The 15,209-nt window shown below is 35.8% G+C and overlaps 1 protein-coding gene across 3 annotated transcripts in view; it reads right to left on the bottom strand.

Annotated features, from left to right (window-relative positions):
• Positions 1-15,209, bottom strand: part of CEP135 (centrosomal protein 135) — a 38,999-nt gene that overhangs the window by 18,362 nt on the left and 5,428 nt on the right. For 2 of the 3 annotated variants that reach the window (XM_064449469.1, XM_064449468.1), the window contains exons 2-13: positions 14,099-14,263; positions 12,696-12,886; positions 12,017-12,184; positions 10,514-10,655; positions 8,771-8,855; positions 7,641-7,769; positions 5,746-5,961; positions 4,649-4,714; positions 3,507-3,657; positions 2,306-2,499; positions 1,678-1,821; positions 963-1,106 (exon numbers count right to left, since the gene is read on the bottom strand). In XM_064449469.1, the coding sequence (XP_064305539.1) occupies positions 963-1,106; positions 1,678-1,821; positions 2,306-2,499; positions 3,507-3,657; positions 4,649-4,714; positions 5,746-5,961; positions 7,641-7,769; positions 8,771-8,855; positions 10,514-10,655; positions 12,017-12,184; positions 12,696-12,886; positions 14,099-14,211 (1,743 nt within the window). In that variant the 5' untranslated portion in view covers positions 14,212-14,263. The remainder of the gene's footprint in view (positions 1-962; positions 1,107-1,677; positions 1,822-2,305; positions 2,500-3,506; positions 3,658-4,648; positions 4,715-5,745; positions 5,962-7,640; positions 7,770-8,770; positions 8,856-10,513; positions 10,656-12,016; positions 12,185-12,695; positions 12,887-14,098; positions 14,264-15,209) is intronic. The other variant, XM_064449470.1, reaches the window with a different exon arrangement.

Here is a 15,209-nt window from a genome sequence, read left to right as displayed (position 1 = left end):
GCAAAATTATTAAACAAACTCTCAAACTTCCTAAAAAAACCCTGAGATAAGTGTTTCTGTACAGGTATTTAAAAGTGGCACACATACAAAAGGTTCGTATTCACCTACAAGAAGAAAGGATGGAGCTGGAAGCACATCTCTTCCACTGCAGGCACATGGTTTAAACAAAAAGGTCAGAGCTACTGCCACTGCATTCAGATACCGTTCAGTTCTCTGGTTTTGTGGTAGTAAGTCAAACTATAGAAATGTTCATCATACAGTCAATCTTGACATATGCTGTCTTTGGATCAGTCCATTAATATTAGATTAAATTTCTGAATTTTCAGGACATTTTAAAAACCTGTATACATTATATTAATGACCCAATAAAGCAGTCAGGGAAACCCCTGAAATCACATACTCTTGACTACAACCAAGTAAGACATTAATGCACATCAGTACCAGACATCAAAGGTCAGAGTAACAGGAAAATTATTGCATGAACAAATATATTTTTAAAGGTTAAAAATAATGAAACTTGGATTGCTATGAATTTATGTTTGATGGTTCAGTTATATGCCATTTAAAATATACTCTGCTACAAACTGCAATAACTAAAAATTAGTTAATATGAATAAGTCCACAAAGTCCCCAGTTTGTGGGACAAGAACCACATGTGACACACAAGCATCTCTGAATTAGTGCATACACACAAAAATATTCTGTGGTTGGGGCTTCATATCTAGGTTCTTCACACAAGGTGATGCCATGCTTGCCCTCAGACACTTAAAGCATGTTCCTCTTCCCCCGTCCCCACCTAGGACTGAGTTTAAAAGGATAATTCAGACAATTCATCAAGGTCTTTCAAGTGAGTTTGAAATCAGGTAAGTTCAAAGTTACTGAAAAGAGGAACTCAGACAGACAAAAACACGGCCTTCCCTATATGCCACCTAACAGTAATCAATGAAGTTATAAAACTTCACCTTCAATTTTTCTCTGAGGCTTTCTTTTTCTGCCATCAGTCTTCTAAAGTCAGTCAGTGCAATGTCTCTTTCTTCTTCCATGTGACTTTGAGAAATTAAACTGTGTTTTGCTTCTCTTCTCATCCTGTTCAATTCAACCTGAGACTTTAAAAGATTATCATTTGTTAGCATATGTGGATTGCAATTAATACAGTGTATACACTGAAAAAATAGAAAGTTTCAATGCTGTTAGTACAACAGAAGTGCTGTTACAGTCTTATTTTCCCTAGATAACTACAATATATTCCCTAAATCACACAGTGGCATGACAACTTATACTGTCAATGCACTCACCATCCTTCTACTGCTCCAAGTATAGCCTAACTTCACTCTGTTTTCTTATCAGGTAACTACTACTTCCTCCTTGCTTTCTAGCCTGTATCCTTACCCAACTTTCTCATGCATTCTACTGATTTTTTTTTTTTTCCCTGATCTTTCTCACTTCTGAATGCTAGTAAGTTAAAATGGCTTTGAAGTTAATACACTAGATTTGGAATACATAATTTTATTAACACGTAATAAAAATAGGTATATATTTTATTATTCTTGGTTGTATTTTAGTAGGTCTATAATCCTCAAGTTCTGTTTTAGAGGGGAGTTTTTTCATTTTAAATAAGCAAGAGTACAACAAGTGTTTATGTTATTTCAGTGCCAATTATAAACAATATCCTCTTACCTGCTCATACAGAACATTTAACCTATCTCTTTCTGCAGTCAATAATTTGACATTAGATTGAATTTCTATCATATGTTTTTCAAATCTGTCTAACATGGACCGTAGCTCATCTCTTTCTCTGGTGATGAATCTAAGATCTTCACTCTGCAAAGTGATTAATAAAATTTATGTTGAAATAAACTAATTAAAATATTTTGGTAATTAATACAAAAAAGATAAAGATCTCACAGTAGTATTAATACATGAAAACCACATACATAATAAATTTTAATTGCAAGAAAAAGTCTGGCATTGGTGGTATAATTTAAACAACAAGAACTAACTGTTAAGGAGAAAAAGCAAAACAGCTAACAATAAGATTTCAACCTTTTTCTGTTTATCATCTAGTTCTATTTATTTCAAATAAACTGATCAATAATCAGTATGTTACTCTAAAATGTGAATAGCAAAATAAAATGCAAGTTCACTGGAGTTTCTCTCAGTTAATTTTTTTATGTTAAGAATATAATTTTAAAAACTGACACAGTTACTTACTGCACTGAATTTGAAAATATATTTGATATCTCCTTAAATGGTTCTACCGTATTTCCATTGTTTTTTCAGCTTGTCTTGACAGCAGGAACTTTACCTTCTCTGGAGTCCTACGGCTTGGGCTAGGCCTTCGTTTTATCATTTTCTGAAGATATTCTAATTCTCGCTTATAATAATCTCTGTCATCTTCTAGAGTCTTTACAAATGCATCCAGACGAGATGGAGATTTGTCTCCTAGGGCTATACCACATTCTAATCTCATTCTTTCTATTTCTAGGACAAGTTCTCGTTCTGCAGAAAAAGAAATAAAAACAACTGTACAGGAACCTCATGAATTTCCACAAAGCCATTTGCATTTGGGATGGACTAATTCCCAGCAACCATCTGGGCAGCAAATCTGCTGAAAAGGATGTAGGACTCCCAGCTGACAGTAGGCTAAATACGAGTGAGTATCGTGCTTTGAAACTGATAGAGGCCTAACAGCATATTGGGCTGTATCAATGGAGACACAGACTGATGCATGTGATTATTCCCCTTTACTGAGCACTCATTAGATCACATTTACAATACTGTGTTCAGTTTTGTCCCCACTAGTACAATACAGACGTTGATAAACATGAATGAGTCCAGGGGAGGCCCTCCAAACTGGTCAGGGAGCAGAATACTTGCCCTGTGGGGAATGGCTGAAGGAACGGGGCTTGTGCAGCCTGGAGAAGAGCTGGGGACCCAAGAGCAGACTGACAATACCAAGAGAGGGTTATAGATAACATGGAGCCAGTTTCTTCACAGATGTGGACAGGAGGTAAAGAAGGAACAGTGGTGATTAATTGCAACGGGCAATTACAAGCAATACAGGGAAAAAAATTTTTACTCTGAGGATAAACAAACATTGGAATGGGTTGCTTCGAGATGTTGTGGAAACTCCAGCCCTGGAGGTTTTCAAGATTCAACTGGATAAAGCTCTCAAGAAACACAGTCTGAATTCACTCAGTCAGGAAGACAGAGAATAAAGAGTCTTGAACAAAAGAAATTATTTTGTATGAAACTGCCATGGTGTTAGTATTATGATGTCCTGTGGGATTACAGTAAAAAGCTCAACGCTCAGTTCTCACATACAGAATGAAAACACGTTTCCATGGCAAGTTTTCACTTCAGTCCTCACTGAAGGTCTACAGTCTTCTCTTAATTTACATATATCAAGTCTTCTAGTATTATTAACTGTACCTTAACTAGGTAAGGTTTTATATTTTAAAAATTATAGGAAGATAATTTACAGCAATCTACATTTAATGATTTACCTCTTAATTCTAAGCTCTCTGTTTTTTCTGTCAGCCTTTGTTTCTCTTGTTCAAGCTGGTTTAACAACACTTCAAGGTTCTCTTTATCATCTGTTTTTCCAAAGAGTTCTTCACTCAGTCTCTCATTCTCCTTACGACATGAGCACAACTCCTAAAGTAACAAGTATTATTACAAAAATTATAAGTGCCAATAGGGACATTAGGAAAAAAATATATAATGTTTTGTTAAACTTTTAATATTCAACGCTGTTTACTTCTGTTTAACCTGGGTGTTTAATGCTTTAACATTTGTAAGAGGTCATCATTGTTTTTATACTACCTTTTATTACATCAAAGAAAACATTACTTTTGACACAGTTTGCAATCAGTAACAAAACAAGCAAGATTAACCCTTGTTTAATTCTGTAAACCAACCAGAAGGATAGCAGGTACAAACACAGAAAAAATTAATAACTAAAGCAAGAAGTAATTTTTAATGGCATTTAGTAACACCATTGGTGTTAAAGTACATCACAATACAGCATCACAGTCAACCCAACCCTGCAGCTAATCAAATGCCATTTGGCATGTCCTTCCTATAATCCGGTGCCCTGAAAATGAAATATTTTTGTATTTTCAAGTTCCTTAGAAACACTAAAAGAAAAGACTGTACTCAACTAATACACATCTTGCTATATGCTAGAAAGAGTTTGAACTTCAAGGAATTGATAACAGTGATGTTTTCCATCTGGGCTACTATGCTTTGTTTCCGACTGAGCCAAGTATTGCACAATTATTAACATGCTGATTAGGAGACAAGTAGTTTCTAAATGAAGAAAATCCTCTTGGATGTCATAACTCATTTGTGGTAAAAACAATTATGTCACAGAAATTACAACTTCAGATAGCAGAAACAAGGAAATGTACAATAAGGATGTAGTCAACCCTACTGTATAGAGAGATGTCTTTTAGTTTATTTTTGCAACAATATGATGCAGCTTCTATAGCTCTTTCATTTATTAATCAGTAATGTATTACAGTAGAGTTTTGGGGTATTATAAAAATTCTATTGTTAAATTGTTAGTTTTTATAATAAATGGAAGAATTGTGTGGGTGACAGTATGAAAATGCTACAAACAAGAAATGAAAGTATTTTTACTTACTGATTTAAGCTTTGTTATTGTTTCTTCAAGGTCCTGTATTTCACTGTGTTTTCTTTCAATTTCTTTCTATCAACCAAAATTAACCTATATGTTAAAAGTTACATATTCAAAATGACAATTCCTTTGTTACAAAAAACTTAAGGAAACAGACTATTTTTGTAAGAAATGAAATATAAGTAGTTCCTTGTAATCTGCTAAATTTCCAGTAGTAAATCTCCTATGAATTGAAAGCACAAAAAATCTGTGGTATACACACCCATGCTCTTTTGGTGCACAAGAGGTTCTGGGCTCCCCAGTTCAAGAAAGACAGGGAACTACTGGAGCAAGTCCAGCGGAGAGCTATGAAGATGATCAGGGGACTGGAGCATCTCCCTTATGAGGAAAGGCTAAGACACCCGGGTTTGTTCAGCCTGGACAAGAGAAGACTGGGGGGGATCTTATCAATGCTTATAAATATCTAAAGGGTGGGTGTCAAGAGGATGGGGCCAGCTTCTTTCCAGTGGTGCCCAACGACAGGGCAAGGGACGATGGGCACAAGTTGGAACAAAGGAAGTTCCACCTCAATATGAGGAAACACTTCTTTCCTGTGAGGGTGCCAGAGCAGTGGCACAGGCTGCCCAGGGACGTTGTGGAGTCTCCTTCCCTGGAAATATTCAACACCTCCCTGGATGCGTTCTGTGCCCCCTGCTCAAGCAGGGGGATTGGACAAGATGATCTCCAGAAGTCCCTTCCAACCCCTGCCATTCTGTGATTCTGTGACTCCTCATAGAAAAAAGACCCTCCAAACACAGGCATCACTGTTGCAAATACCTATTACCTATCAATAGTTGTAAGTATCTCAGAATTTTATTTCATACTAAGCTAACAGAAAAAGGAAGACTATTTCCTCTTAACTAAATTCATCTCACCTAATACAGGAGACACAAAATTGCTGTGATTAATCATCTTTTAGTGAGAAGTTCTGTATAATATTAAGTAAACTGTAAAAAAAATTTGATCTTCTTTTACAAGCTGATTGGTCATTTGTTGGAATTAAAAGATATAAAGCCACCTAAGAGCTGAGCAGATCTTTCACATGGTAACACATTAGTGATTACCTTTGCTTCTCCTATTTCCTTATCTGCGGTCTCGAGCACAATTTCCTTGTGTCTTTCCAACTGCTGTGCCAAGTGGTCTATTTCATTCAGTTCTTGACACAGTTCTTCATTTTTATTGCTTAAATGCACTACCTCACTAGTCACATTTTGTTTAGTGTCCAAGAGGTCTTGAATGCGATTTTCAAGTTCTTTATTTGTTTGCTGAAGGTATTCAACCTGAAAGATATTTTCCATTAAAACATTAATATGTATTGTTAAACCAGGTAGCAAAAGTTCTTCCCAATCTTCTGGAATACTGTATCTCTATATCCATCGTAAAAAAGGGACGTCCTGTTAAAAAATGGCAAGATTTTCTATTTTTAGAACTTAATGTTTAACAACATGAAAAAAATATGATTTTACAAAGGTTCAAGACGAAGGAATTCATTACTACATTGTTCTTTATCTAGTCTCCAAAACCTGAGGTTTATTCTAAAAAACAAAGTACTGAAAAGCAGAGATCTGTACAGAAACCTGTCTTGGGCACCAGTCTGGTACTCCCAGTGTACTTGGACTTTCCCTAAATTTTTTAAGATACAAGGACACGTTCTTCCCTCCACCTTTGTTGTATAATTGCTAGTCTTAGTCTCACTGTTACTCCTTCATGAAAGTGATACTTTACAGATCAGATTCCCAAAACCTATCTTGCACCCAACATATCTCAGCACCTTAAACACAACATCCTCAGAAATCCCACTCTACAGACATTCTTTTTCCCAGCATACCTTTCCCTGAAAGTAAAGGAAGAGACGCAGGGATGTAGAGTAGGAATTAAAAAAATATATACACGATAGGTTACACTACCCAGGAAAATGGGAGCCTGGAGTGTCTTGAAACATTCAAGATAACAGAGGTGCTCCACTTCCATCTCCACACAACTTTCCTCAAACTCCAGAAAGAAGTATTACTGTAGACACAGAAGAGTCTGAGCCTTCTCATAGTCATGAATACTACTTCATAGAGATATCCATCCATCCATCTATTGTCAGAGAATAGAAGTGGTATATTGGCACTGAGCCTAAGCAAGTAGTCATGGTGGCCTAAAACCAGCTTTATGCAGCTCTGGGCTCACTCTCTGTAAAATCAGTTTGTGTTCAGCATGACTTACTAATTCAGGATCACTGAACTGCTTCCAAATCATAGCTTATTCTGTATTTTTCCAGCACTGAATCTAAGCTAAGTGGCTTTCACACCACTGTACATTGTGCACAATCAGTATATAAAACTCAGTTGGAAAAACCGAGAATTGATGGTATAAATCCAGAGATGGGCTTTACTTAATCTGTACTCCAGCCTGTCGTGTATTATTTTATAAAGTCCTCATTCCGAGACCAATATTAAATGCATGCTAATATGCACAGTAAACACAAACATTTATCCTAAGCTTATCTTTTCCTTGCAATCCTATGTTGGAGTAAAGGTGGGGACCATTTGAATTCAATGAGGAAGTTTGCCCACGTTCTGATGGGATTATCTGTAGGACTACTCCTTATCCTGAGTACATATACCATTGTTAGTTCCTAAAACATAAATGGTATGTACAAAAGGAAAAAAATTAGTACTTTCAAACTTGGTGAAAACACTGTAACGTACAGAAATTTTCTGAATACTCTCAAATTAACATTACTATATATAGAAGTGAGTTCATAGAATTCTTCACCAAAACCATTCTAACAGACTTCTAAAACAAGAAATGAAATTTCCTTAGACAAGGAATGCTGCCACCTAAAAAGCAACGCAAGTTAAATTGATTTATTTTATATCTAATAGTGATTTTTTGAAGAGCTAGAAGTTTTGTGGGTTTTAGATTGCTAGTATTTTTAGTTTTGATTAAACAACAGCAATAATTCCATTACCTGCAAATTCAAATGGGAAATAAGCTTCTCATTACTTTTACTTCTTGATTCCAGAGAGATAACCTCATGAGTACGCCCACCATCCAATGCTAGCATAAGGCGCTCTATTTCTTTGTCTCTTAGCTCAACCTTTGAGGGGGGGAAAAAAAGAAGTTCTTTGGTATCTCGCTTCCATTTAATAGAACCTTTTTTCAAATAAATACCTACATAACATTCAGTAAAAAAGATATGTATCTAATAATGCAATTTTAATCTTTAATATCCGTTTTCTTTAATTCTGGATTATTCTGAAAGAAATTTTATTTCTTTGAAAGAAAATTGAATCAAACAGAATTTATGAAAAAAAAAATAAAAAATCTGAAACAATTCCTACTAGATTATTTTCTTGAACAGGAACTAAAAAATCTTCATTTAAAGTGATGTTAATGAATATTGCAAATTAGCCATCCAAGACTAGCATTTAAATTTGGGGGAGAAGCTTTTAAATCAGCTAATTCAGTGACTATTTCAGTCACTGAAAACCAGGGAATACCGGAAGAGGAAAACCAAGATGGGGTGTATGGGGGGTTGGGGCGGGGGGGAAGAGGATGATTCCACTAATCTCCAGATATTGAAAGATATAACAACATATGAAAAATTGATGCAATTCCCTCACTTAAAAATTACAGGTATCTTATCAATCCACTTTAATGAAAATATTGTAAAATCTGTTGTTCGTAAATTAACTTTCAAAAATCAAAAACTCAAAAAAACATAACCAGTCCAAACAGTGAAAAAAATTGTCCTAAGACACCTGTAGATCAAATTACTGTTTTGGACCAGCTAATGCTTCTGCATTAAAAGAAGTCAGACATACACAAATTCTACTTATGAACGCCAAGTTTAGCTTATTTAATGTCATTTTAATACACAAAATGTGTCAGCAAAAGCCACAGGCAAGTATTTTATCATTGCTGCTGTCTCCAAAGAAGAGGAGAGAAATAGCTCAACCTAGGCAAGTTAGAAAAATTGTATTTCACAAGCCCTACGATGATTTCCCAATGAGGTTAAAATAGAAATTATAATCAAGACCACTGCAATGGCTGCTACAGCCAAATAATAATAATTAAAAAAATAATCTGTAAACATACCTGTTTGCTATAATTTTTCATTCCACGTTCAGATATCTCCAGTTTTTCCTGTAGCTCTGTTACTTCTGACTGAAGTTCATGAATTCTGAAACGTAGCAATACACTGTTTATGTGGATTCATGGAAGAATCATATGTATACAACAATTCGATATTAGTAATTCCTCTTTGCTCTGGAATGTAAATATTTCACAAAAAATAATTTTGCTCATACAAAATATTAATGCAGAAGCCATTGTTTGAGATACTGTAGCGAACTGACCTTGGCTGGCTGTCAGACCCCCACCCAGCTGCTCTCTCACTCCCCCTCCTCAACAGGATGGGGGAGAAAATAAGATGAAAAAGCTCATGGGTCAAGAGAGGGACAGGGACATCATTTACCAGTTAGAGTCACAACCAAAATACAGACTCAACTTGGGAAAGATTACTTTATCATCAATTAAAAATAGAATAGGATGGTGAGAAACAAAGACAAACTAAAGCCACCTTCCTCCCACCCTCCATTTTTTCCCAAGTTCAACTTCACTGCTTCACTTCCAACTCTTATACTTCCCCTCTACCCCATGTGGTGCAGCAGGGATGGGGAGTGGGAGCTCTGGTCAGTTCATAATACTTCGGCTTTGGTGCTCCTTCCTCCTCACACTGTTTCCCTATTCCAGCGTGGGGTTCCTCCCACAGGATACAGTCCTTCATGAACTGCTCCAGCATGGGCCATCTCCACATCCTGTCCTTCAGGAACAGACTGCTCCAAGTGTGGGTCCCTCACGGGCCACAGCTCCTGCCAGAAAACCTGCTCCTGCATGGGATCCTCTCCATGAGCTGCAGTTCTTGCCAGGAGCCTGCTCCACAAGTCACAGCTTTCTTCAGGGCATATCCACTTGCTCCAGCACGTGGTCCTCCATGGGCTGCAATGTGGATATCTGCTCTGATGTGGTGCTCTCCACAGGCTGCACGGACAACCTGCCTTACCATGGCCTTCTCCATGGGCTGCAGAGGAGTTTCTGCTCCACCCCCTCCTCCTTCACCAACCTTGGTGTTCGCAGTGTAGTTTCTCTCATATTTTTCTTACTCCTCCCTCTCACTGCTGCTGCGCGGCATTGTTTTTTTCACCCTTTCTTACATACATTTTCACCAGGGAGCCAGCTTGGCTGATGGGCTCAGATGTGACCTGTGATGGGTCTGTTTTAAAGCCAGGTAGAAACGGCTGTGTCCAGCACAGGGTAGCCCCAGTCTCTTCTTAGAGAGGCCACCCCTACAGTACCCCACTGCCAACACCTTGCCATGTAAACTCTCTACAGATATATTCTAAATAAGAAAAAAAAAAAAACTTGACTTGAACCCTTCATAATACAGGTTCCCAAGCCAAAAATAGTATTACAAAAATCAAGAATATTTAAGTCTTCCAAAATAAATAGGAAAAATCAGTTTCCTACTATGCAAAAGATTACTCCTAGCTTTTTTGCAGAATATCCAATCCAAAATTAGGTATAACAGTAAAACCAGTATAGAAATCTTAAGTGAATTCCTTTAAGGAAATAAACAGCTTATTAAATATCCGTTGCAACATTGTCACAGGCAGCACTGTCAGTCACCAAGCAAAATCCTATTTAAGAACTATAGTGCTCTTAAATCATGAAATACCATTTTGTTTGAGGCATATTTGAAAGGCAGAAGGAGGGTGGGGGTTGGAAGAATCACTGCAGATATTTAACACCTATACTTCAAAATCAAGTTCTTTAGATTACCGATTATCAGCCACCTGAAGAAGGTCTGCGATATAAGGGTCCTCTGGCTGAGGAACAGGATAGGCACTAACACCTGATGGAGGGACAGGCTGGTCTATCTGCATGCGTTGACGCCTGAAGGGAATGCTCCTTTTTCTGCCACCTAGAAGCCCAAACCCAAATGCCTATTACTTGGAGTTAAAGCAAGGGAGTCGTCATCTTTAATACAAAGTGAAACGTCTTCTTTACGCCACTGCTTCTGAGCTGGCACATTTCACCATCTTAATCCTACTGTAATAAGCTGATAAAATTTGCACACTCTGGACAACACCATTCTTGCAGGTTAGTGTCAGTTTTGTCAAAGTTCAGTTCTACAATAAGAAAACATGCAAAGTTCAGTATAAGTAATTTTCCCCAGTGTTTAAGACCCAAAATATTTTACAGTTCAAAGTTGTTGAATCTATTACCAATTTACCTTACTAAAAAAGCTAATTTAAAACATCACAAAAGATATTTTGTTTTCACATTTAAGAACTCACCTGTGCATCATTTAGTAATTTTTTTTTCTTTCTATCCTATTGTCATTTCAGTGAATGAATATCATAAGCATATCAAACAGAGTGGGTTATTTGCTTGCATGGTAATATTATAAGAAAGCAGAACATAGTATTATTTCCAGAGGGAACAATTACTCTTCACCACACGATTAAATAAGAACTTACAATATTTGATGATGTAGTATAGAAAAATCCCAGAATACTGGTGACCAAGGGGCAAGTATGCAGAAAGACAGACAAAAGAATGGCATCTTTGAAATGAATGATGTAAAATGCAGAAAGGCGTGGAAAAAGAGAGGAATTTTAATTTCACCGAACTACCTATTATTGATTTCCCTCTGATGCCAAAAATATATATGTAATTCAATGACTTGGAACAAAAAGCCAATTTCAAAGTTTAACAAAATACTTCTCAATATTTCCCTTTGCTTAAAAAAAAAGAAACCGTGGAGAAAGAAATTAATCTGAAAGTAATGTCCAGAACATTTTAAGTTATCAAAAGACCCTTTAAATACTCCAAGCTTTCAAAGGGTTGGAATATTTATTTGTAGACATATTTTACGTCTTGCTACTTTTAGGAATTAGTCACACATCATCAATTAGCTGTCAAAAAGATTCAAGTATCAAACAACCTGCTCCTGACTAAATTAGGTGCAGCATTAAAAAAAAATTAAAATAGCTGTTGATTAGTAGCACTTTCCAGTCACGTTTTAACTTAAGGGTCTTCTATCATATCTGTTTGTATTCAAATTTGTCCCCAACACAAATGATATGCTAATGAAGCTTCTTCCATACAGAGAAAAAGACTGAATTCAGAACGAAAACTTTCAAAAGGTAATGTTATCCTATTGGATGGTTATTTTACTGTAGTAACTTCCCTTCCTAAAGGACAAAAAAAAGATTATGTTCTGAAGAGCCAAAAAAAGCCCAGAGAAAAGTTGAAATAGCTGTGACTATTTACACTCACCAGGTGTTTGCACTACTGCTTGCAGATTCTTCTCCTGAAGCTGCTGAATTTTTTCAGTCTTGGCTTTGTTTTCTTTTTCCAGCATTTTAATTTTATGTACATATTGGTTATTCAGAAATTTCAAGTCAGATGTTTCATGTTCAACCCTCCTTAAGGAGGCTTTCAAATCTTTGAGGGAGAGAAAAAGCAATATTGTCTTGCTTATTCATTATTATTTTTCTTAGTAGTACCAAAATAGGCATAAATAGAATCTTATGTGCTTTTTCTGTAACAGGAAATTTTCAAATACATACACATGTGTGTATATATATATACACACGAACACAAAAATATATATTTATACATGCTATACAGAAAAAAAATCCTTTGTAAAATAAAAGCACATTTAACAGCAGTATTTCATTTCAAATTTTAAAGTAGCATTTCAAGGCATGAAAGTATATGCTAAAAAGTGCTAACATTTTCATGTTTGGTTAAAGCAAGGATTTGCAGGACCTCAGAAGCTTTTTAACTACAAAAGAAATGTCTGTGCACGAGTCTTAATTCATTAAAGGCACAAAAGTCAACAACCACTCACACTTACTTATAAGTACAGATGAATGAATCTGCAGATCAAGGACTTGGCCACAAGTTATTTTGGCATGGAAGGATTAAAAGAAGTATCATGATTTTTAATTACCTTTAATATGACGATCAGATTGCTCTTTCAGTTTTAATATTTCTAAATGTAGTTCATTATTTTCCCTAGTAAGCTTAGCATTTTCCGTTTTATAAGGTTCCAAAATAACATCATAATTGCTGCATTCTTTTTCAGTTTTTCCAGCAGACAACTTTGCACTGCGCAAGCTCTCAGTTGTATGAACCAGGTCACTAGAATAAAGGAGCATCAAACATGTCAGAAATTTTACCAGCCTTTATACTGCAGGTGAAATATTTATTATGACCTGAGAAACAAAACGCTTTCCCTGAGACCACATTAGGAAAAAAGAAAAACTGAACCACAGAAATCATTCACTTAAAAAAGTAAATAGGAAAGGACAGGATAAATACAAAAAAAAAAAAAAGATATTTAGTAAGCATATCAGGAGTTTACATCTGATAATTCTCTCTTTTCTCCATAAAGTGAGATATTCAGAATTGGCAGGGTGATTTTTTTCTTCCAAGCACCACGTAGCAGTACTTACCTCAGAAGAAACTTGAAGTAAATAATTAAAAAGGCCAGAAGGTTACTGGTATTTACATGGAGATCAGAAGGTCCATAAGAGAGATTTGTGGTAAGTAGCTATAAACACTTTTGTGAAAACGTCAAAGTCAGTGACTGAGAGATCTGTTAGACACCAGAATGAGACTTAAAAGTTGAAGGCAGATTACTCCACATCTGCCTGCCTGTGGTTCTTCCATCTTTATTAGATGCTAGAGAGCAAGAGAACCAGAATACCTACATTTGCACGTTTAGCCAAATATAACTGGATTACTATGGAAATTACTATGTCCATAATCATATCAAAGCCATGAAATGACAGATATTAAGAAGGTCACCTGAAAATGTGTTTTTCTTCTGTTACATGTTCTGTAAAAACAGCAGCAGTAGCAAACAAACTTCTCCAAATGAGATAATAAAAACCAGAGCTGTGAATGTTTTATTTTAAGTCATGGTACAGACAACAGGGATTATTTTTTATACAAGCAGTTACAACGGTGTGTCCTTTAAGCACATATCAGTGGTGACTATTCTTGGCTCTGTTATGAGGTTAGAGAAGTTGAATTTTCTATCATAGAATCATTAAGGTTGGAAAAGACCTCTAAGATCATCAAGTCCAGCCATCAACCCAACACCACATTCCTAGACCATAGTTCCTTAGAAACAATTCTACTGAATTAAATTAAACTTAATGTTCTCGTGATGTTCTCGTCACTTAAGCAAACCCATCTCACTTCATCATACACAGGAATGGAATGTTAACTCTGAAATAACACTGCTTGAAAATAATCTTCAGACTAAGCATTCTCCCTTATGGGTCAAAAATAAAACAACCCCAAGGATATGATTACTATGTTTTTAATGACTCTCCTTTTGAATACCTAAAAAGATGTTCCACCAAAGGTAAACTCTCCACTCCCAATGGCTGCCGATAGCCCAGTTGATCTAGACGTTTCCTGAGATTAATGAACCTTCTCTCTGCAGTTGTAGTCATTGTAAACACACCTCCAAAGCAGCTTTTGTCAGAGTCAAGAAAAATAGAACACCTGCAAAAGATTGTCTGTTACAGCATTTGTCCTTTAAAGAAGGAATAATACAGAAAAAAGTAACAAAAACATTTTTTATGTAGGAAACACAACACATAAGCGTGTCCTTAAAGTAAACCAAAAGAGAATCATAGAGCAACTAAAAAGTTTTAAAATATTTACATGTTTCTTTGAAAATAAATATTTGTCTTGGCAATTAGTTTTCTCTTTCCGAACATCTTAGAGTATGAACATAATTTTTTCTTTCCACTGTGTAAGAACTGAAATCTGAAAACATCCTTCTGTGGGAAAACCAAATAGTAGATTCTGATTTTTTTGAATCATGGTCATCAGGGTATCTTCCACAATACAAATTGCCAGATTATTCTCAAAAACACACCCAAAACGTTTTTCTTTCACATAAAAATCTTGCTTTCAATGTTTACAAGGCATTACTTAACATAACTTATGCCAAGTGTTTGTAAAATCACATAAAATGTGTACAATTTTAAAGACAGATTAACTTTAAACATCTTTTTTTCTACAAGGGAAAACAGGAAAAAAAAAATCATTAGTGTACCATAGTCCTACTCACATCATTTCAGTAGTTCAAGGATCAGAGGTTTTTTTCTTCTTTTGGCTGATTAGTTATCTTTTTATTACTAACCTGATCTAAAAGGGGCTGGATCAGCACTACTGTATCTAAATCCAGATTAGAATTTTGATTTTGCCATGTACATTTGAGGGAAAAAGAATTTTTACATCATTATGTCCTTATGAATTTAGAGACAGAATGAGAAAAGAAATGGAATACTAAAGTTGATGCTCCTCAATATGCGAAAACATCTCTTCAATAGTTGGAAATATTTTTGATAAGTAGTTACTTCTTTAAAACATTTTCCCTCGCATTTCTTCAGAAGTTTCAGTATTAACTCAGAGCTGCAAAGACCTCAACAAAACTACCAAA

This window comes from Phalacrocorax carbo, chromosome 4 (genome assembly GCF_963921805.1).
Source record: "Phalacrocorax carbo chromosome 4, bPhaCar2.1, whole genome shotgun sequence".
In the NCBI taxonomy this organism is placed as follows: Eukaryota; Metazoa; Chordata; class Aves; order Suliformes; family Phalacrocoracidae; genus Phalacrocorax; species Phalacrocorax carbo.
The sequence above is the reverse complement of the archived record's forward strand: the minus strand, read 5'-3'. Positions and strand labels throughout refer to the sequence as shown.